Source organism: Diceros bicornis, chromosome 2, assembly GCF_020826845.1.
Source record: "Diceros bicornis minor isolate mBicDic1 chromosome 2, mDicBic1.mat.cur, whole genome shotgun sequence".
Taxonomy (NCBI): domain Eukaryota; kingdom Metazoa; phylum Chordata; class Mammalia; order Perissodactyla; family Rhinocerotidae; genus Diceros; species Diceros bicornis.
Genome location: NC_080741.1, coordinates 66,290,384 through 66,315,044, shown reverse-complemented (window position 1 = coordinate 66,315,044; position 24,661 = coordinate 66,290,384). Strand labels below are relative to the sequence as shown.

General features: G+C 37.2%; 1 protein-coding gene across 1 annotated transcript in view; it reads left to right on the top strand.

The window, feature by feature from the left end:
- The window catches only part of SUCLG2 (succinate-CoA ligase GDP-forming subunit beta), a 252,121-nt gene that overhangs the window by 139,031 nt on the left and 88,429 nt on the right, over positions 1–24,661 (top strand). The window contains exons 7-9 of the mRNA XM_058562640.1: positions 3,169–3,265; positions 12,091–12,252; positions 14,979–15,121. Of these exons, the coding sequence (XP_058418623.1) occupies positions 3,169–3,265; positions 12,091–12,252; positions 14,979–15,121 (402 nt within the window). The remainder of the gene's footprint in view (positions 1–3,168; positions 3,266–12,090; positions 12,253–14,978; positions 15,122–24,661) is intronic.

The window sequence follows — 24,661 nt, the reverse complement described above, 5'->3', positions numbered from 1 at the left end:
TAGTGAGGCCATGGTGTCTGGGATAGACAGCATGCCTCCTTCATGCAGCTCACATTGCAAGCTCACATGGATGATCTAGAAAACCTCTAAAAATACAAAATTTGTTCAACAGTGAGTTATTTATCAGCTTTGCACTTTAACTCAAATAAACTCCATTTGGATAAAAGAAGAAAAAGTAAACATTAAATAAAGAAAATTTTCTTCTTCTTCTTCTTCTTTTTTTTGTGAGGAAGATCAGCCCTGAGTTAACATCCATGCCAATCCTCCTCTTTTTGCTGAGGAAAACCAGCCCTGAGCTAACATATGTTGCCAGTCCTCCCCCTTTTTTTCCCCTTTTTCTCCCCAAAGCCCCAGTAGATAGTTGTATGTCATAGTTGCACAAAATAAAGGAAATCGTAAAGAGTACTTGAAAAAATAATGGGAGAATTGTTTTAACACTCTCAGAGTGGAACCAGCCTTTTTAAAATCCGACACAAAGCCAGGAGCTATAACAGAAAAGAGTGACATTGTTATCAAATTTCCACGTGGCAAAAATAACAAAGTCCTTCTCTGGACTCAGTTCCCTTATCTGCAGAATGGGAATACCCATCTCCTAGAATGGACATCAGGATGAAATGAGATCATATATACAGAGGCCCCCGGCACAGCACTAGGCATGTAGGAGCTGCTAAATAAGTGCGGCTTCCTTCTCCTTCACCCACCCTCTCCTTCCTGTGCTCCTCCATTCTTTCATTTCTTTCACCAGCCCTATTAAAGAACAAAACAAACAAACAAAAAGACATGGTCAAAAGATAAATGTTAAAGGAGAAAAATGTTTGCCATTTACGTGAGATAAAGAGCTAAATTCCTTTTTAAAACACCTCATATAAATTAATGAGACCAAAATCTCAGCAGAAAAATGGGCAAAATTCACAGAAAAGGAAATACAAATGTCTCAAGCTCATAGAATAATGCTCAAACTCATTCATAATAAGAGTGATTCAAATTAAAACTATAGATGAGATACCCATTTTCACCTAACACCCTGGTAAAGATCCAGATGGCTGATGGTTGTGAGTAGAAAAACAATCCCTGTGATACTGGTTTCTGAGAGGGGAAATTAGGGACAGCTTCTCCCAAAAACAATTGAACAGAATCTTTCATTATTTAAAATGCCCAGACCTCTTTTTGCTCCACTCCATGGAATTTATCCTACAGATATTTAATCACATGTATGATATATATACAGAGATAGGTAAGGCAGCAAGTTAAGTAATATCGAACTATTGGAAACTAAATGGCCATTATTTAATAGACAGGTTAAATGAATTATGATGCATTCTATACAATAAGATATTATGCATCCATTTAAAAGGATAAGATCGTTGTATTTGTGTTGCTAATGAAAGGTCTCTCAAAATCTATTAAGTAAAGAAGTAGGGTATAGAACCAAGTCTGTTTTTTTAAAAAAGATGAATGAAGAATATGTAGACTCGCATGTGCATAGACTATCCCTCAAGGAAGCACCACTTAGTAAGGTGGCTGCAGGAGGAAACTGGGGAGCTGTGCGCCTGGGGAGTCTAGACAGTGAAGGTTCAGAGGAGACCCTTGTGTACCTTGGGAACTTTGTATCATGTACGTGTATTATCTAGCCAGAAAAAAAATTGATATTAAAAAATATTCAGTCTTACTCATTATCTATATTTGTTTATGTCCACTGAGTTTCAAATTAGGATTTAAGGAAGTTTACCAATATACATAAAGTAAATTAAGATAACACGAGTTACGTCTCCACGAGTTCTTCAGCCAGTACTAGAACAAGGAAACCACTCTCAGTATTGACCACAGTGGGACTTTATTCTAGGGAACTGGTTACATAGGTGCTGCAAGAGCTGAGGAGTTTCACAGTGGAGAGAGAGACAATCTAGAACTAAACAGCGACAGGATACTGTTGCCATCTGCATGTTTGAGGGACAAAATGAGGCAGTGGTGTTACTGGACCTCGGGATACAGCAGCTAGAACCCGGGTGAGCCTCTGTGGTGGGAGCCAGAGCTGGAGGAGGAGACGCTAACCAAGGCGGAAAGAGAGGGATAGAAATACTCTGGCTTTTCCCTGCCTCCCTCCTCCTGTCACCCACTGCTCCTTCCCATTGGCTGAGCCAAGCTGGAAGCCAGCTGGCCCAGGAGCCTTGGAAGCTGAGCCTACAAGTGTCAGCTCCCCTGATATACAGAGCAGAGATGGGGAAAAGCTGGCAATGGGTCTGAGGGCAAATAATGCAGGGCTGGAACACTGAGCAAAAATGTGGCAAAGGGAAAATCATGGCTAGGAAATAAGAGGGAGCCGGAATGAGACTAAGCCCACCATTCAGCCATGGTTGCATACTCTTGCTGTGTTGCGTCACAAGTTGTGTTCAGTGTAGGTGTGAGCTGTCCTGGATCGTGTCATGCCTTGTTTATGATGCCTTCCCCTTGCCCCAGCTCACACGATGACAGCATACTGTGACATAGGCAGTTAATAAATGTTGATTGAAAAGAATGAATGAGTGAGTGGATGTCAAGCAGAGTGAGAAAAATGAAGTCAGGGCATAACATCAGGGAAACTGGATATTCTTGCTCTTTGTGGTTTATGCCTTTGGGACAAACTGTTTTCAATTTGAACTGCCCTGTTCAGTAATTGTACTATTTAGAACTTTCATCTTCCTGTCTTGCAACAATTTCTATTAGACACTCAGTAATTGTTTCACAGATTATAGGTTTGGATTGATGAATATAATAACTGTTTTATTCCAGCATAATAAGGAAAACCTAGTCATTATAAACTCTCAAAATCATGTTTACCTTTTACTTAAATGGAGCTTGTTTGTATTAATTATCATAGCTCATATTGTGGCATAGCTCAGCTAATAGGGACATGACAGTTTACAAAAAGATTAACAACGTTTTTAGGCTGTACTGAAAATATTTTGTTTTATTGATAATGGCCTTTTCTAGTGACTAGAGAAAAGTTGAGCAATTCCTTCTAATGAATAGCAGTGGAAATTAAAATAATTATGCTTTTCTGTTTTTCCCTTCGGAAAACTTAACTGAAAATAAAGACGTAACTTGCTATTTTTAAGGTTTCATTAATCCAGGAAAATAAATGTTCTTTTACTGCTTTGGTGTAATTTCATTTCACTTGATCACATTTAGGCTGCAGATCAAATTAAGAAGCTGTATAATCTCTTCCTGAAAATTGATGCTACTCAGGTGGAAGTGAATCCCTTTGGTGAAACTCCAGAAGGACAAGGTAAAAAAAAAAGAGAGAGAAAACAAATGAATGTAATTATTTATGCAAACTATAAATTGTACAAAAGACTGTAGCAGCAGCTTTGCATTAATTTCTTTCAGTAATTTAATTTCTGCCATAGTTTCAAATGCTCCCGTGATACAGTTGAACATTTCAGCACTTGAGTTTGTAGCCAAATGCCAAGCCTCAGAGGAAGCTACTTCTTGTTTTATTTAGAAACATCCGTCCACAAGCACTCTCTCGTTTTTGGAGGCCCATTACTGCTGCTACTATGGTGAAGATTTGGGTGGCAATGGGAGCCACTGCATTTGGGTGCTTTTTATGGAACCGGAACTCCTTGAAGCTTTTTAGCTTACCTAGATCTGTATAAATTCACCTTGTGACCGCTGCTGGATTTACATCATCCTGGTGAAGCCCCTAGTGCCCCATTGTCCAGCTTTTTTCACTTTACTTGGTTACCAGCTTCCACTTCCAGTGGGAGAAGAAGGCATTTTTGTGGGGAAGGTTGTTCCTATCCATCAGGTACTTATACAGTATAAATAACTGTTTTATGTCTCAGCACCCACCACCATTGCACTATGTCTTGCATATAGCAAGTAGTCAGTAAGTTCTTACTAATTCGATAGCAAAAGCTTATGAATGTGTGTTTGGGGGTGGGGGATGGGATACCAGGTGGATAGGATAGTAATACCAGAATGTAAGTTCCCTGAACCTTGTTTGTTTAATACGTTTCACCCCCAGTGTCTTGCATGCTGCCTAGCATGTTGTGGGAACTCAATGAATGGGGATTTGTCATTGGATTGGTAAATGAAGTGATCTATTATGTGCAAATACAACCAAGTTGTAGACCAGGGTGGATGGTACAGTGTTTTACAGAGAGGCCTGGGTTCAATTTCTGTATCTGCCGTGTTCTGGCCACAGACCTGGGCTAAGCCTCAGGGGTTTGTTTCTTGTTTTTGTTTTTTAATCCAAAAGAGTGGTAAAAATGATAACTATCTTGTGGGGTGGTTGTCAAAGTAAGGTGACTGGTGTTTGTGTAAGCATCCAGTGTCAGACACAAAATAAGCCAGTCCCTGACATTCATAAAATGTGGTTTCTCTTCTCAGATAGGACAAGAGTAGTCCAGGAAAGGTTTAGATTTCATCTTTTTGTCTATTTTTTCCTTTTTTGTTGTTTTTTTTTTTTAAGATTTCAGATTAGGACAGGCAAAGAGCTCATATTTAGGAAGCCATTGAAAATAATATATTTCATGGTTTACACAAGTGACCACCAGCTAAAAATCTGTGGTAGGTCATTTATAAGCAAGCTACCTTTATTCATAAATATTTAAAAAATTCTTTTTGGCTATAAAATCATCAATACTTCCTAGAGACAGGAAGTGAAGGGGAAGATAACTGTTTTTTGAACTCATACTCCAGGCACCGTGATAAACTTTTACGTACAGTTGGCCTTCCATATCTGTGGGTTTTGCATCCACAGCTGGGTATCAGAAGGTCTATGATGGTTGTGTCTGTATTGAATATGTACAGACTTTTTTTTTCTTGTTATTCTCTAAAAAATACAGTATAACATTTACATAGCACTTATGTTGTATTAGGTATTATAAGTAATCTAGAGATGATTTAAAGTATATGGGAGGATGTACATAGGTTATATTGCAAATACTACTCCATTTTATATAAGGAACTTGAGCATCTGCGGATTTTGGTATTCATGGGGGTCCTGGAACCAATCTCCTGTGAATACCGAGGGACGACGGTGTATAGCCACTCTGCAAAATTAGGAGTTGTTATCCCCATTTTATAGTGGATTGAAAAATTAATGTGACTCCCCCGTGGGCAGCTAGTTACTAGAGCTGGGATTGGAACTCGTGTCTCTCTCAATGCGGTGTGTATGTTAATTCTGATATGCCAGACTGAGAGAGTAACGTGCCTTCTTTTCTACTTTTTCCCTCTTAAACTATTAATTTGCTTCCATCAGAATGCTCTAGAAGTAGTCTCCAGTTTGAGAATCCAGTTTGAGTCTCCAGTCAAAATCCATGCTTCATTGAGTGGCTGATAATTAAATCCAAGAAATGAAAGAGAGGGAAGTTCAATATAAGTTCTTATAGGTCATATATTGCTTTTCAAGCTAGTATGCACAAGCAACCAGGTTATTTCGTATTCAAAAAAAAGTGGAAATTCAGCCATGGAGCATGAGGAAACTCAGGCTCTAATACTATTTTCATTCAACCCTTGGGGAGGTTGTCAGTCACAGACTGGGGTCTGGCTGGCAGCAGAGAATAGGGGCACGAGAACGTTTTCCTAGAGGGTATTTGTAAAACCTCATGAAATCTGAAGTTTTCTTTTTAATTATTAAGAGAAAGGAAAATTCTTGAGCTTTTCTGAAAGAATCATCGTAAAATACTTTCCATGTATACAGTTCATTAAAACGTAAGCCTTATGTAATATTTTTAAGAGCAAAATTATCTTTAGCTGTTAATTTGTTAATTGTACCATAAAAGTTCAGCTATTGAATTATAATCACAATTAAATGAGTATGTTGGTTTATAACTCTAATGAGCAGTAGTCAAATTAAACCCAATTAGGAAACGGTGATTAATGACCAAATGTATAAATTGATCATCATTGTCACAATCCCCTAAAGCAATCCTTTGTGTAGGAGCCATAAAAGCAGTCATTTGTATCTTAGCAATACTGATAATCTTAATATTTGTAATCTGAATATTTAAATTTTTTCCATTTAGATCAGTAATAGCAGAATATATAACCTTTCACACTGAAACTTTGATTTAATAATTACTCTTTTAATTTAGAAGTTTAAGGAGCTGGCATCACACCAAACATTGTTACTTTAAACTTATTTATTGCAGAGCCTCTTTGTAAGAGAATTTTTTCAGTCTTTCATTGTTTGATGAGGAACATTTAAAAAAATTCCAGGTAATTGGTCCTGTATTTGCACAACAGATGATATCTGCTTGAATGAAGAGCAGTGGCCTTGATAACATTTTTGCTGCTGGGTCACCCGTGGGGAATTTTTGGCACGGAGAAACAAGTGCAGTCCAAGAAATATTTTTTCCAATGTGATTAATAGTCTGATTCAAAGAATATGATTTGGTGATGCTAACTGTAATGTAGTTTAGTGACTGTTAGTTAGGATTATAATGGTTGTTAGTGACAGAAACCTATACTAGCCTAGTTTTTGTTAAAAAGCCCCCCAGGGAAGCGGGTACTGACTTTACTCATTAACAGGGAAGTTTAAGGCATGAAGGGAATCAGAGATTCTCTGGTCTTCCAGCCCTGCTTGCCTCTGACTCAGCTTCTTTGTCAGCCAGGCTCTCTAGAACTGTCAGCAAAGATGGCTCCCAGTTCTCATCGCTCTCCTCCAGCAACCATAGCAATCTTTTCAAATGATTCTGAGTGGCCCTGCTTGGGTCACATGTCCAGACCTAGATCAGTCATTGATCTAGAATCACGTGGTATAGGAGAAAGGCAGTTTCTCAATGGAAAAAGGGACACTGAGTCAAAACATGTCTACCAGAATGACCTAACTTACGTTGAAATGAAAGTAGTGTTAAATAGTCAAAGACAAATTAACTATTTTCTTTGCCTGTCCAATTGCAGTGCCAGAATTAATTCATTAAACCTGTGGCCAAATTAGAAGAAAGGTTTTCTTTATCTACCTATCCATTCATTCATTCATTTTGCAAGCCACTATGAGATTTTACGTCCTATTTCGTTTCTTCCCACTTTCAGCTGGATCTGCCTGTGTACAGACTCCTTTCTTTAGTGTCTTTAAAACAATATTTCTCAATGAGGAGGGTGGACATTTTGTCTTCCAAATGGACATTTGGCAATGTCTAGAGACATTTTTTAATTGAGATATAATTGGTATATAATATTATATTAGTTTCAGGTATACTACATAATGATTCAATATATGTATTTATTGTGAAACGATCACCACAATGAGTCTAGTTAACGTCCATTTTTGTTTGTTACAACTTGAGGTGCAGAATGCTACTTGCTTCCAATGGGTAGAGACCAAGGATGCCACTAAACGTCCTATAATGTACAGCACAGCCCCCCTACAACAGAGAATGATCTTGCCCAGCATGTCATTAGTCCCGAGATTAAGAATTCCTGTTCTAAGACGTCTTTGTCAGTTGGAGCCCAAATCCATTCACTGAGCAAAAGGAGTGAAACCCAATTTAAATCAGTGACTTTCTGGCCAAGATTCCATGAGAATTAAGGCTGGATGATCCAAAGTTAACTGGCACTTTCTTGCTTCAGATTAATTTCCCTAAATAACTACCCTGTTGCTTCGTGTTAGCAAGTGCCCATGTTGTTGGTGGGTGTTTCTCTCTTTAAACACAAGACTCTATTTTCAAGAACATTTTCAGTTCTCTGCCTCCCCCTAAATCCTCCTCCCGCCTTGTATCTATTTTCTCTTTTCACAGCAACTAAAGAAAAGTTCTAAAAAGTATACAACTCTTAGAACATCAATATTTAGTGGGAAGTGGGACTAATTTGCAAGTATCAGCATTTAAAGGCCATCTTGGCAAGGCGTGTTTCAATGGTGCATTATGGTTATTTATCACAAATCAAATGCAATACATTGCTTGAAGACAGATTATTTTTCAAACTAATTATGACAGTTTTATTTCCTGCTGTTTTTATGCTTCTTTTATGTGTGAGTCTCCCCTCTGAAATGTATTTTTCTTTTGTTTAATTCGGTGACACATTCTTCTGTTAAAACTGTAGGGTCAGAGGCCGCTAACTGCCAGTCATGTTCTTCGTGGAGGTTGTTGAATTAGCAGCTCACAGAATCTCACACCACTAAACAAAACAAAAACACTCTATGAATATAAGTACTGCAGCTTTCTTTGATATTTTTTCACAAGGAAAATTCATTTGTATGATCTATCAAGCATATAACAATGTGCTTTTGATGATGAAAATTGTTTTATAAATATTAAAAGGTGTGTTTTTTCACTCACTTTGTACACAGAATGGCCTTTGTTCAAGATGAATTTTCTATAGAACTGAGGTTTCGTTAATGTGACATTGAAAATCTTAATGTCTGAACCAAGCTTAGCACCTCCAAAATTACATTTTACCGTAGTTTGTTGTTTTATTAAATGAAAAAGCCAAAGTTTGAGCAAGCAAGTTTATTTTATTGCCCTGCTGTTTACATAGACATCAATCCATTTTTAACACACCAGTTCTAGAAGTGTTCTTGGTGGGGTCTTACTGGGGGAGATGAGCATATAAGAGTCAATCAATATTCAGGGATTAACCTGTTCCTTTTGTGCGGGCTGCAAGTTTTTGTTTATTCTGTTATAATTTCTTGTTTTCATGATAGTAGGATGCACTTTTCTAAGTTTCTCCTTCGTTATAACAAATATACCTGTGGCTGTTATATCAGTTGTTAAAGCAGGATACAAATGTAATGAGACTCAGCAGCGATTGGCAGCCTTTTTCTGTAAAGGGGCAATTAGAAAATATTGTGGGGTTTGTGGGCCGTGTAGTCTCTATTGTAACTACTCATCTCTGCTGTTGTCTTGGGGCAGCAGCCATAGAAGTATATCAATGAATGGATGTGGCTGCATTCCAGTAAAACTATATTTATAGAAACAGGCAGTGAGCTGGCCTGAGGGCCGTCCTTTGCCACCTCCTGACTTAAATTCTCATTTGGGGCTGTTTTATACCAATCTTTAGCCACATTGGCTTTATGCAAAGATGTGGTGTGATTTGAGATTCACCAGTGGCATCTCTTTCCCCTCATCCTTTAGGCAAAATTCTCCTGCTCTGTTAATTACAAAGCCTGAAATCCCAACCTTTAAAATTCTTCCTGTGGGAAAATTCTTATGTGTTCAGAAGATGGCGTTTTATTGAAAACTGTAGATAATCTGTATGTACGTAAACTCCAATATACATTAGTTTAGATTTACTGTAAACAGAAGTCTGAGATTATAAGGGAATGGGACAAAGTACAGGTCATTTTTAGTGAGAGGAAGAGAGGAGAATCCTGCAGCCTGGGCTGCTGTGGAAGCTCTAAGAAGCACTGTGCATGTAGAGGATGGCAGTGGTAATGATAATAACCAACAAGCGCCACCTGTCTGGGAGGCCAAGCGCTTTGCACAGTCTCTCCTTCCACCAACACCATGCAGTAGAAAATACTATGATCCCCATTTTATAGACAAGGCCACCAGGCTTAAGAGAGGTTATGGCTACCTGGCTAGGAAGTGCCAAGGTTGTAATTCATACCAGGTATTTTTGATGCCAGAGTCTACATTAAGTGGTCAAGTTCAAGGAAGAACTTTCAGGTGATACAGCATTATAAACTGAGATAGTGAAGCAGGAAAGCCCTTTATATGTTAGGGACTACTTTAAAAATAGTAAGCAGGTATAACAAGTATGTGTCTGAGAGAGCCCACGTACCTCCTTAAAGTGCTTAACCCGCCCCCCCCCCCCCAAAAAAAGCGATTTAGGCTTTGAGGGTGGCAATTCAGTTTTGGATCACCTTTCTTAACTCCTAAGACCTCTCACTTACTTCTTATTTATGTAGTGTTTTTAACTTCCCAAAGCACTTGGACATAACATAAATGGACCTAGTTATGTTATTTAGTTTTCTCTACAGAGGGAGAGAAATTAGCAAGGGGCCATTGTAGATACACTTTTTATCCCACAAGTATACCTATAGATACACCTTTTATCCTGCAGTTACCACCTTCAAGCCCTGGTTTAACTCTAAAGCTTTCTCCAGGTGGTCACTAAATAGTGGACTCATTTCTGTCCTTGGCATATACATCGTACCGCAGGAAACAGCATCTTTTGAAAATCTAGCTTTGCAGGCATTTAGCTGGGACTGCCTTCTGAGTTTTGCATACATATCTGTTAATTATGCCCTCTCTCAAGTAGCTTGTAACTGTAGTCTTTGTAAGGGTCAAAGATCAGCCTGGACCTATTTTCATTTACTAGTTTATTGATCTTGACCAAGAATTCCTTTATTTGAAACTCTTCACTTAGGAAGTCAATTTGATAGCCTTTGCCCATTCGTTTTGAAGGTGTCGGTTACAAGTAGTCTTGCCAATGAGTAATGGAGGAGCTAAAATTACTAATAAATTAATTAAAATGTCTTTATAAACCCAGCAGAAAGCCAAGAATGAAGTTGCTTTCCTATTGATTATTATACAGGTCATTAACTGCTAAGAAAATGCCATTGTAGCAAGCAGAGAACACTGGCCAATTCCTTTGGTAATTGTAGGATTCCGTCATTAAGATTTCAGTATTCTGGAAAGTAATTACTCGTTTGCTCCACGTATTCACAGTGTGTGTGGGTAAAGTGGTTGGACGTCTTGTGGCAAGACTAAGGATTCAGGCAGACATTAACTTGCTTATAAGATTCTCTCTCATCAGTCAGTGTTTCTTTAAGTAATTTGTGGTTTGGACTTTCATTTATGCTGAGTATTCTTAGACGTTAATATGCCAGTTCTGCACAGATTCGTATCAAAGTGCTTGATTATTGTGGTAGAAAGAGACCCTTGGAAAAAACTCTCTACCTTGGGGGTCTATAACTCTACAATGCTCTAATGTAACAATATTTTCTCTTCATAGGAAGCAGATGGGATTAACAGACTATGGTCATTGGTTTTGAGTGAAATATGCTGGGGTGGTTGTTTCCCTTTCAAGAGTTAGGTGCCTATAAGCAATGTTGAAAGAGAATGGGTAGTATCTCTAAATTCTTGGTCAAAAATCCCTGCCTATCAATATCCCAAGTAAGGTAATAGAAGATTATTATGTAATGTCATCACAGACAGCTAATTTCTACCCTAAGTGATATGATAAAAGTGAGCAGATCTCAGAAACCAGCATACCACCTCTCTCCACTGCAGCCTCTCCCTGGTTGTACATATAGAAGATCTAATGTAAATACAGGAAAGTGCTCTGTGGTCCATCCCTATCACCAAGTGAGTTTTACTGTGTCCAGGGCTCCTGGCCAATAAGAGAGTTGGAGATTTCTATCAGCACCAGAGAGTGCACACAGCAGTGCTGATAATGCCTGGCAACCTTCCATTGTAACTGACCAGTCTTGGTCTCTTAGTGTCATAAGATGGTCCTGCTCACATCAGGATGATGGTCCTTGTTTTAGCAGATCTCAAAGTAAGCATACCAGCACTCTAGGGATTGTGGTTTCCATGTTCCAAATAAGAAAACTGAGGCCCAGAGGAAGTAGGTTATTTTTATTGAGGTTACAGAGTTAGTTAATTATCAAATAATTAAAAACCCTGTTGATTCTGGCCCAGTGTTCTTTCCACTGAATCTTTGAGAAATGTTAGTGAGGATACTGATTAAATGAAAATTTCACTTTGCAACATCAGAAGAACGACAAAGGAGGACAACAGGATTAAGCATTTTCATCTAGTCTCTCTTAAGGGAAAGGTGATGATCAGTGGTTAAATACTAAAAATAAGAAATGTAATAAAAATGGCAAATCAAAGCTGTATGTAACTGTGGCGGTCTGTAGCTTTTAATGGGTGACGGCAACTTACTTGGTATTTTATAGAACAGAGAACAACAGATATAAATTACTATGGTCTTTATTGGCATGTGAGTCCTTTGAGAACAGGGACCATGTCATATTTGTCTTTGTAGCCCTAAAGTTTAAATTAAGGTCAAGAAGGTCATAACAGCTTCTCCTGCCTGTATCATGAGAAAAAATGATTATATCTTACTTTTCTTTCTCCCGTGCCTGCCAGCCTGGAGAACTTAATTTATAGATCCTTAAGAGATTCACGTATGTTCCTTTTTTCCTTTATTTAGTTGTCTGTTTTGATGCCAAGATAAACTTTGATGACAACGCAGAATTCCGACAAAAGGACATATTTGCTATGGATGACAAATCAGAGAATGAGCCCATTGAAAATGAAGCTGCCAGATATGATCTAAAATACATAGGACTGGATGGGAACATTGCCTGCTTTGGTGAGAAATTGGTATATCAAAAGAATGATTTGTGGGGGCTAGCCTGGTGGCATAGTGGGTAAGTTCGCGCGCTCCGCTTCAGCAGCCCGGAGTTTGCAGGTTCAGATCCTGGGCGTGGACCTACGCACCACTCATCAAGCCATGATATGGTGGTGTCCCATATAAAGTAGAGGAAGATGGGCCCAGATGTTAGCTCAGCGCTAATCTTCCTCAGCAAAAAGAGGAGGGTTGGCAATGGATGTTAGTTCAGAACTGGTCTTCCTCACACACACACAAAAAGAATGGTTTGTGGATTTTGGCAGAATTTAGGAACCCCTGATTTCTGGAATGTTATTTCTCAATAGCCAGTAAACATATGAGGTTTTTTGTATACCAAAAGTTTTAGGAAACCATTCAAAGTTTCTTCCCAAAGTTCACTTTGGTCAGTGGTCACTGGTTTAAAGCAGTTTCTCAACTCAAGCACTATTCACATTTTGGGTGGGATAATTGTTTGCCGAGGGGGGCTACCCTGTACGTTATAAGATATGTAGCAGTATCCCTGGCCTTTATGTGCCACTAACAACCCCAGTTGTGATAACCAAAAATGTCTCCAAACATTGCCAGATATCTTCTGGCAGGCAGAATCACCCCAGTTGAGAACTGCTATTCTAAAGCATCTCAGTTAAACTTTGCTTAGTAAAAATCGGAACTTTTGCTGCTCCAGTCAGTATGCCACGAACTATTCTGAACTTTGGGTTTAAGATAAAATTACTTTCTCAGAGGACGTAGAAGAGAACATATACTTTAATCATTATGTTCAAGTTTCAGCTTGTGTGATAAACAAATGATAAAATGTTTCATCTATTATGCCAGTTTATTAAAACAGCAATTGATTTCATCATACTCATCTAGATTTGTGAAAATGGCTTAGTCAGATGAGATAAGAATGGGTCTATAGAGGCAATACAATTTCTGCTATTGTCCACAGCTTATAGTACTGAGATTTATTCGCTTCTGTGTTTCTGGTGGAACCAACTCATTGCACTGGAAACTGAGGTCTGAATCTTAATGGAGTTAAAATAAAAAAGATTTGTAGCTCATTAAACCAACAGTATCATTATTTTCAGAACTGAACAGACCTCAGCCAATAGTTTGCTCATCAATACAATAGGAAATGACATCCAATTACAAGTGTTACCAAAAAGCTCTTGCTTTGTTTTGGAGCAATAACTGTAATGTACCATATCACTCACATCATTTGATCTTGATAAGTTAATGTGCTCTCTATATTTGTAGGTATTTAGAAAGGAGAAAGATATAATAGTGTGTTTAGAACAAATAAAATACAGATGTATTTGTATTTGTAGCCTCTGTAGGAGTGTGTATGATTTGACCAAGTTAGCAGCCTCAAAAACTATGATTAACAAATTTCAAATTGTTTTAAGATCCTATACAAACCATTTTTATTTTAGTTACCCTAGACTTAATTAAATTAGTCACAGTTCATAGGCTTGTCTGGGCAATTCAAGGGTCAGAAAAAGTGAAGGATACTTTACCTTGAGAGTTTCTGGTGTATTCAGAAGATTTTTTTTTGCTTCCTAACCTGAGGAAAGTAATTTTATGTAATTAAGTATAAAAAGCGGGCTGGCCCCGTGGCTTGGCGGTTAAGTGCGCACACTCTGCTACTGGCAGCCTGGGTTCGGATCCCGGGCACACACTGACACACCGCTTCTCCGCCCATGCTGAGGCTGCGTCCCACATACAGCAACTAGAAGGATGTGCAACTATGACATACAACTATCTACTGGGGCTTTGGGGAAAAAAAAGGAGGAGGATTGGCAATAGATGTTAGCTCAGAGCCGGTCTTCTTCAGCAAAAAGAGGAGGATTAGCATGGGCTGATCTTCCTCACCAAAAAAAAAGTGTAAAAAGCCAAAGAAGTACAATTGATCAGTAAAACTTAGCTCTGGAAAATAAAAAATTTTGCTGATAACACTCTACTTGGCTTCTTAAGAAAAGCTCCTAAGGTGTTGGCACATTCTGGTTTTAGTTTTAATGATGAAGTTGCTAGTGAACATTTTTTATATTAATTTGAAAGAGGAATGGGGGATAGGAATATTGTTTTGATGCTGTTATTTGTTCATTTGTTTTCTCAGTTTATCCAGAGAACTGACAAACATGCGTGGTTGTGCTAAGTGTAAAAAAGTATGGAACCCTATTGAAGTTGGGACCCCTGTGGCTCAACCCCAGATGGATGCCACATTTAAAGGAGCATATTCTCAGCAAGCAAAAAATGAAAAGAATTCCATTCTTTGCTTGAGTCTCTTAAAGGATATTAAAAAGAATGTAATTCCTAGGCCCTAGCAACTTCTCATAGCATTTTTCTCTCTTTCCCCCTTCTCTTGAACTCTATTCTTTCCAGAACCTTAAACTTCTTCCTCTACTACTAGCCCATATTGGTTACTTACTTAAATTCTTCCCTTCTTTCTGTTTCCCACATGATTTAACTTCTCAATAAAACCTTCTCCCCATTCCCAGGTCTTTTTTGTTTGTTCTTTTTATGTACCTTTCCTGATTCTTTATCCTAAAAATCTGTGAACTTATCTGGTTGAATGGAATGTGAAATAGGGCAGAAATTGGCCTGGTCATGATAGGGTTCTCTTTTGGCAATATGGGGGAGGGGAAAAGTTTATACACCCTTTCATTTGCTAAATTTATCCTGTCTTGTGTGCCATTTGCATTTTACAGTGAATGGTGCTGGACTCGCCATGGCTACTTGTGACATCATTTTCCTGAATGGTGGGAAGCCAGCCAACTTCTTGGATCTTGGGGGTGGTGTAAAGGAAGCTCAAGTGTATCAAGCATTCAAATTGCTCACTGCTGATCCTAAGGTAACCTCTTTCTTTGTAGGGAGATTGCATAATGTTCTGATTTCTCACCATCAACAGCTACCGTGTTCCTGCTGCTAACAGTAGCACGGTTCCTGCATAAGCCAACGCATATACTCTGCAGCCCCAGATGCAAATCTTGCCTTATATCTCATTGGAATACACGATAATTTAACTCATATTGGGAGAAAGGCTTATAAGTGCCCCCAGGATCTTATTTCAGAGGCCGTGCTTACAAAGTTCTGGGAGGTGAGAGGAAATAAAGAAGGTATAGTGCACCAAATAGTGAAACATTGGTTGACATGAAACATTATTTGGGTAATTTACACTGAAGTGATTAGTCCTATGCTTCCATGTCTTAGAGAGGACTCAGTCTCAGATTCCTTCTGTAAAGATGCTGAAAGTATTATCATACGATTGGAGATAGAAGAATGTCATAGGACTATATTATTGTATATCATTGGAAAATAATGACCCTGTCTCCTTCTGTATGCCTTTTAATTTTCATCTCTGACAATTATGTATGTTACAGTTTATGACATAAGTCCTCAGTGCATATAATGTTGCTTCATGTGCATCTTTTCTTCTTAACTAGAATGTAGCTGTCATACCCATGCTAGGTGCATAGTAGGTATTCAGTAAATATTTAATCAATTTAAATATCAGTGTGCTTTTTTTCCCCTGCAGGTACTCAGTTATCTATGATAACGCCATTTAGGTAGACATTTATTATGTGGAAAAGACTAAAATTTTTTAAATGTCTGATGTGTATCATCTAATTCTCTTAACAGTTCTGTGGGGTAGTGTATTGTCTCAACCATTTGATTTTAAGCTTTATTTGACAATCATTGTCTTGATATTGTTAGAGTAGCTAATACATTCTTTTGGTTCCTGACATGTATGAAGACATGGGAAATCTGAACCATCACTAAGAAAATCATGAATGAAGACAATACCAGATACTTTTTTAAAGAAATGTGGTCTGAACTTAATATGGAAACTTCCCGTTAATAAGTATATTGGCAGTAGCCTTTTTGGGATCACGTGCATAAAATTTTGTCTTATATTTTGGTAGTATGCTTGTCTGTTCTCATTATGACTTAGGTAGTTGGTAACCTTATGTTTTTGCTAACTCTTTTCCTTCTGATTCACAAAATAAATGGTAAGCTATTACCAGCTACCTATCTTCAATTCTCCATTGCTGTTCAGGAATAGCAAAGTCATTGAAGTCCAAGGTCACCTTGCCATGAAGAAAGTGTTTGGGGTTGATTTTTCTGTTTACATGAGTACCTTGTTTTCATTGATTAAGTAGGAGCATTATCAGAGGCTCCCTAATCATTTATTACTTCATTTATCCCTTCTTCCTATTCCTTTCTAAGAGAAGAATCATTTTCCTCCCAGAGATTTTCAACCCATTGAAATCTGAATAACATGGATATAACACACAGCTCTTTAAACTGCTTGAACCACAAAGTACCCAGAGGACAGGAAACTGTAATAAAATACTGAACTTTTAGTGTCTACTGAAATTCAGTGCTAAGGATAATAGAGAGCCATTGAGGGATTAAATCTACCAGGACAATCATTGCATTTTTTTCAGAATATCTTTTCTTAGCAGCTGATCCAGAATTTTAATTTTATAAAAGTACAGGAGGGGAATGAAAAATCACTTGCAGAGCCTTTTTTTTTTTTTGTTAAACAACCTCTTCAAAAATTTTGACTTTACCCTGTGGAATATTTTCAAATGCTTGGAGTAGTTAAACTTATTTGAGTTTGGCCGTCGTTGGGTAGATAAAGGTGTGTGGGAGTTACTTTATTTTTCTCATGCTATATCAGGAAAATGAATGCATAGCTCATCTCACAGTACATTTTCCAAATCTTGAAATTTCAAAGCCAGTTAAAAAGCATAGAAATGTAATGGGTATTTTCAGTCCTGGCATTGTTGCACAGATTTCAGAGAACAGAGGCTAAAAAATAGTATAGATGAATTGATTTGATTTTGCGAGGAAACTGGTTGTAGTTCTGGCAGTAATTATTTCAAGTAGAACCCCATCCAGCTGCCCAGAAGTAGAGATTCCCAAGAGCCCAAAGCTAATTATTTCAAAGGTATTGATTTTCTTGTTAGATATAAGGATTAGTCAGTTGACTACACCAAAACTCAAAATTACAAGAGGCCTTTGTTCTTAAACTTAAATCAACTGATACTAACAGCTACTTGTTTGTCATATGTACGAACTAATTCTATTGACCAGGCAAGAACCATTTAAGAAAAATATTATGGATTGACATATATTTCTACTCCTAATGTCAGCCATAGAGCTGGAACTGATATTTATTTTACTTGACTATTAGCCCAAATGCTGATTTTCATTGGGACCTAACATAAGTGTCTTTATAACTAATGTGTTTGTAATATATATGAAATGGAGTTCTTCTGCCAAACTGTCTAAAACAAGAGTCTTTCCAAGATAGCTCACTTACTAAACTGGATTCACATGAAGTGTATCATTAAATATTTTATAGTTCTCTTATTTTCCAGCTTGGCATGAGATGAGAGAAAGGTAATAGAGTTTGTTCTGCTGGTGATAGAATAGATCTGATCTGATCTTCATCATTTTTGACTTACAGAACTCTAAACACTAGTATTCTTAAAATCATAGGGAGTAAAATGATATAAAATAGGAAGTAGAAGTAGGATTGTGTGGTAATCTGTAAAGAATTTGAACACATTTAAAGGAAAAACACCATAAAGAATGTTATCCTTAGGTTTTTGTTTTCCTGAATCATGCTTTGGCTTTTATTTCTAATTCTAAACTTAGAATTCCAAAGGTGTAGAAAATGAGTACAACATCTGGAGTATGGAAAACATTTTGCATAAATGAATAAAAGGAAAAGACAGTTGACATGAATCTCAATAGTAACCCCGACTCTATCGGCCATAGTTAAGCAGATCTGCTGCTCTCTGGAGGCCTGATTTTGAAAAGCAGTAGTGTATGATTGGTGTTAGTGAGGTCATCTTGCTTGATGTGTGCTTCCTGGTTTAGAGCAAACTTAGAGTTATGTTTTCAAAGCCCTTTAAATGTACAAGAAGAATGTGCTCCATAAGCACCAAGTACTTGTTCAAAAAGGGATTCTTAGTGTGGCTCTCGTGCCAGACTGCCTGGGTTCCAGTTCTTTCTTTACCACCTATTAGTTGTAGGACTTCGGGCATATTATTTACCTTCTATTTGGTTCTACTTCCTCATTTACAAGATGGAGATAATAACATGTATTTATTATCTCCGAGGGTTGTTTTCTTACGTGAATTGAGATACATACACATACTTCCCATTTAGAGGGGCAATAATTTCATATGGCAGTATCATTTAAAAATTTTAATAAACGTTTATTGAAGTGTAACATGTATAGAACAGTATACAGATCCTTTAAGTATGTAGCTTGATGAATTATCACAAAGTGACATACCCATGTAACCTCCAGCCAAATCAAGAAATAGAACATGACCAGTGTTGTGGACTGATTGTATCCCCCCAAAATTCATATGTTGAAATTCTAACCCCCAATATGTTGGTATTAGGACATTGGGCATTTGGGAGGTAATTAGGTCATGAAGGTAGAGCTATCATGAATGGGATTAGTGCTCTTTTAAAAGAGACCCCAGAGAGCTCTCTTGCCCGTTCCACCATGTAAGGATATATTTAGAAGGTGGCTATCTATGTACCAGGAAGTGGGCTCTCACCAGGCATTGAATCTGCCGGTGCCTGGATCTTGAACTTCCCAGCCTCAAAATTGTGAGAAATAAATATCTGTTGTGTAAGCCACCCAGTCTATGGTAGTTTGTTACAGCAGCCTGAACAGACTAAGACAATCACCATCCCAGAAGCCCTTTATGCACCCCCCTTACTTCTCCTATCCTGCTTTCTCCCCAAAGTTAACCACTATCCTAACTTCTGATATCATAGATTTGTTTTACCTGGTTTTGAGCTTAATATAAATGGAATCATACAATATATACTCTTTTGTGTTTGCCTTCTTTCATTTAAATTTTATTTGTAAGATTCATCCACATTTTATGTCATAGTGGTTCACTCATTCATATTGCCGTGTAACGTTCTATTGTATGACTCTACCAGAAGTTTTTTATCCTCTTCTGTTGATAGACATTTGTGTTATTCTCAGTTTCAACTATTGTGAATAGTGTTGCTATGAACAGTCTCATACGTGTCCTTTGGAGCACATTTCTGTGACGTATATACTTGGAACTAGAATTTCTGGGTCATAAGCTATGCATATATTGAATTGATACTGCCAAACAGTTCTCCAGATGTACCAGTTTCCACTCTCATAGCTGTGTAAGGGAGTTCCAGTTTCTCCACACCCTTGTCAACATTTGATACAGTTGTTTCAATTTTAGTCATTCTGGTAGATGTATTATAGTGTTGGTTGTGGTTTAATACCTTTCTAGTGAGATTGAACACCTTTTCATATACTTATTAACTATGTGGATATACTCTTTAAACTTCTGCCACCTGGTCTGTAAAGTAGACATGAAAATAATACCCCAAAAAATTGTTTTAAGTGTCAACTGAGATAATATATGTGGAAGTACTTGGCAAACGTTTCTAAAACACAGTGAAAACTTAAATTTGTGGGGTTTTTTGAGTGTTCAATTCTATTATCATTTCTAAAGCTTACAATTAGAATTATTGAAACAGTAGAGAGTAAATGCTCATCTACAGAAATGGGAGGTGTCTGAAACAGATTCGTTGACACCAGTGTTACTGCATGCGTTATTTTGAAATTGATGAAATCTGTAAGCATTCAGTAGCTTGCAGTGATTCTCTGTTTAGACAACCAAGAAAACACAATTTAATAAAGGGAGGAATAAATTCATGTTTGAAGGAACCACAAAATATCATTTGGTATAAATTTAAGAAGAGGCCAGCTCTTTTAGCTGTGTGGTATGTGCTCTAAAAGTCTTACAATTTGAGGCCAGAGAAGTAAAACTGCATGCGTCTTTTCAGTATCAGGTTTATGCAAATGTCTTAAATTTTAATAGATACGTTTTTAGATTAATATGTGCTAAATGCCTCACATATTGTTAATTATCTTATATTTAAAGTGTATTTAAATACAAAACACAATATCCTCTTTTTCTCTTATATACATGCTTGTATCAGAGGCGTGAAGCAAAACTCATTTCTTTACATTACCACATGTATTTGCTGCAATACCTTATCTGTAAGGGAATATTTTTTGGGTAATAGAAATCTTGTAGGGATGTATTTTCAAATATAATGCCCAATACTTTACACAGCATGAGCATTATTTTTGGGATGACTACCCGGTATCCCTATTCTTACAGGCCTGTTTGAAAACAAATTTTACTTTTCGTATAGAGTTGAAAAGATTGAAAGTCCAGGCAGCCATTCCTTATGGTGATAGTCTACCTGATAGTCTAGTCTGAAAAGAATAAAAATGATTTTGTGCTTATGAATTTGTAACCTGGCATTTGGCTTCGTCTTCCACTTAGAACAGCCACTTATTTAGGGTAACACTAAGCTACCTTTAGCTAGAAAATGGAAAACCGTCCTCCCCTGGCTCATTTCTTTTCTTTTCCTTGTAGTGGTTTTTCTACTGTTATGAATTCATAAATGTTGATTTTACATTTCCTTTCCTGATGTCCAAATTTCCAAGAATGTTTGGTTCTGCATGCCCAACTTACACTCATTGCATTTTGCCTGCCAGTACTTCCCAGTAAGAGCTGAGTCCTGCAAAGGCAATTGGTTCCATATCTTCCACATGATCAGTATGTGTGATAGCTACCACATTTTCAAAGCATCCCTAATGGAACACTCTAAATCTGTTTTCATGTTCCTTGCTGACAGAGTCTCAGAAATAAATCAAAAATAAGGTTTTTACTCTTTGCTCTGCATCTCAAAATTTTTCAAAGGTCTTCAGATATTAATGTGCCTTATTTTGTTTCATAAGTGAGTTAAAGAATTTAACAGACTTTGAGATATTTTAGTAAATTTTGTCCTTAGTCCCAACATTCTCAGTAATTTCTTATGAATCTTGTGTGGAGAGGCCTTTTTAGATTTTAAAGAGAAATGGACCACTAATCAAATTATGTCAGATAGGTTGGAAATAATACGTAATTATTAGAAGAGTTAAGGATTTTTTTTCTCTCTTAATGTTATTGCATTGAGAAAAGAAGTGGTTGAGTTCAACAATTAGAAAATAGTGCATTTTCTAACAAGGTGATCAAATAATGTCCGGGATTAATGTCAGGTATCTCTGAGTCTTAAGAATTATCTTATGATGTATAGTAATCAAGGCATCTGAAAGTTTTACTTTTATTATTTTTAAGGTGTTGTTTTAGAATCCAAATAATGCTTGTTAAAGGAATCACTACATGTGGGGAGTGAATTTAGGAAAATTATTCAGTAGAACAAGGTCAAAAGCCTTTGAACTGTGAAGGGTCTCTGATTTCTCAACTCTGCGATGGTGAGCTGTAGTCTGGTGGGATGAGCCCCAGTGGATTCAAGAGATTGAAGACACTGAATCCTCTTTCTCTTCCCTCTGTGCTGCCCTCACCCACTGCCAGAGAATTAGTAATTAATGATTGTCTTGTTCCTAAATGAGCAACATGTCCCTATAGGCTTGCTGAAGAAATTAGCTTGACTCATAGTGGCTTGCTAAATAGTGTTTTTTCTTTGTGTTAGGGTATTTTGTTAAACAGCATCCTCTTTTCTGCAATTATTAAATTAACATAAAACATAGAAAAGGACAAAAATAAATCAAATTAGATATACATATACTTTTTTTTTTTTTTTTTTTGGTGAGCTAACATCTGTTGCCAATCCTTTTTTTGCTGAGGAAGATTGGCCCTGGACTAACATCTGTGCCCATCTTCCCGTACTTTATATGTGGGGCACCACCACAGCATGGCTTGATAAGTGGTGCGTAGGTCCGCACCTGGGATCTGAACCCGCAAACCCCAGGCTGCCAAACCGGAGCACATGAACTTAACCACTGTGCCACTGGACCAGCCCCCATATACTTTCTTAATGAATATATAAGATAGTATTTTTGACAGAACTAGTATCAGTATAATTGACATTATGACATATTCTGCTTTTTACACTTCTTTTTGTGTGTGTGTGAGGAAGACTGGCTCTGAGCTAACATCCACTGCAAATCCTCCTCTCTTTGCTGAGGAAGATTAGCCCTGAGCTAACATCTGTGCCCATGTTCCTCTTGTCACTTTTTATGTACGTTTTTCCCTCTCCTTTTATAGTCCTCTCTGACATCTTCAGTGGCTGCATAGTATTCACTTGTATGGATATATGTTTACTTAACCAGTCCTCTGTTATTTGGTATTCATGGTGTTTCAACTTAGAATAATGCTGCTGTGAACCTCTTTGTACTCTTAACATTACATATAGCTCAGATTATTCATATAAGATGAATTCCTGGAAACGTGAGGGTAAATACATCTGCAGATTTTAAAGTTTTCAGACTGATTGCCATATTATCTCAATACTAGTTGAAGGAATTTAGAGGGCTGTCATCAGTGAGAACAAAGTCTGTTATCACACGTCCAGGCCATCATTACCGTTACTCTTTACTAACATGAGAGGTAAGATTTCAAATTCTTTTTCTTTTATTGAGCATTTTTTATGATATGCTATTCATATTTTTTGCCCAGTTTCCATTATGTCACTTTTTCACAGACTTACAATGAAGGTATGTGTGTGTGTGTCTGTGTGTCTTTTGGAAATCAAGGGAATGGGCCCTTTTATATATGTTGTCACTCATTTCTGTCTCTCCTCTTTGAATTGGTTTATATAAGTTTTTGTTATCCCATTATATGAATGTACACCTAAAATACTATTATGTGGAGTATACTGAAAACACTTACTGCATGTCATTATATTTTGCTATTATTTGCTTAGTTTCTCATGAAACTTTTAGTAAGACTCTTCAGATTTGTTGCTTCATGAATCAACGTACTGTGGTGTAATTTCAAGTCAAAGCATGGCATTCTCCCCCACCCCTCCTGCAAAGGGGACAGTTCTCCAAATCTGATTTAAAGCAAGATGAATGTTGTGATCTGAAGTGGCATGTTCCTCTAGTTATTAATAAGACCCTTAGTTATTTCCAAGGAATGTTTTTCAAAGTGTTGAAGAAATTTCATTGTCACCTAATATGCGTTTTTTCAACCAGTGTACTTAGTACAGTTGATCCTCACTATTTGCAAATTCCACATTTGTGAATTTAACTATGTGCTAAAATTTATTGGTAACCCCACAATTAATACTCTTAGTGTTTTCGCCATCATTTGCGGACGTGTGCAGAGCAGTGAAAACTTTAGTTATCTGACATGCTGTTCCCAGCTTAGGTCAAATAAGGCAATGCTCTCCCTTCTTGTTTCAGCTCTTATACTGTAAGCAAGTGTCATTTTCATGATCTATTTAGTGCCACGTGTTTTACGTTTTTGTCCTTTTTGGTGTGTGATTTTGCTTTTTAAAATGGCCCCCTTACGTAGTGCTAAAGTGCTGTCTGGTGTTCCTAAGCACAAGAAGGCTGTGATATGCCTTACAGAGAAAATACATCTTAGATGAGCTTTATTCAAGCATGAGTTATAGTGCTATTTATTGGCCATAAGTTCAATGTTAATGAATCAACTATATATTAAATAAGGTGTGCTTAAGCAGAATCACACAGAAAACAAGGTTCTATATTGATTGGTTGACAACAACGCTTTGATCAGAGGCCCTCAGGAACCTAACCCTATATTTCCCCTAGGAGCAATGGTTCAGTTTTCGCTAATTCCGTGTTCACTGCAACTTTATAGACCATAGCTACTGTGGATAATGAGAATAATGCCTGAGTAATGTTTTGGATAATTATGGACAGCTCTGCAGAGATTATATGATAGAGCCACTTCATTTTATCTTTTTAAGAAAGGACAGTCAGGAACCCCTAGCCTGAGTGTAAAGTAAAAAATCTTTTCTTTTCATAGTTTATTCTTATATGTTTCCTAAAGGGAAGGATTTTGATTATGACAACCTTCAGAATGTGTTAGTCGTGGCTCTTTAGACATATTGCCTTTATACCTATGAAGGAAGTGCATAAAGCTTGAGAAAATTTTAATTTAACTTTGCACTTTTCAGTTAAGAATGATTTCCTTTACACATTTAGATGCCTTCACTTTATGCTTTTTGAAAGTTTTCTTGACATTTAAAAAAATTGATTGTTTTTTTCACTTTTATAAATTTACATTGCCTACTAAATGTATGACAAAAAAATTGTCCCTAACTTTATTCCCATAACAAAAACGCTATTATAATTTTGTTAAATTTCCTTCCAGCATTATCTATGCATATCTTCTTTATAAGGTTATCATTAGAATGCCCTTCCTTTTTTCTTTAATCCGATGTTACATGATAAACATCTTCCTATGTAGTTAGCTAGTCCCCCTGACCATCAGTTTTACCAGCGGTATTAATAATGGGCAGTGTTTTAAAGGCATCTTGT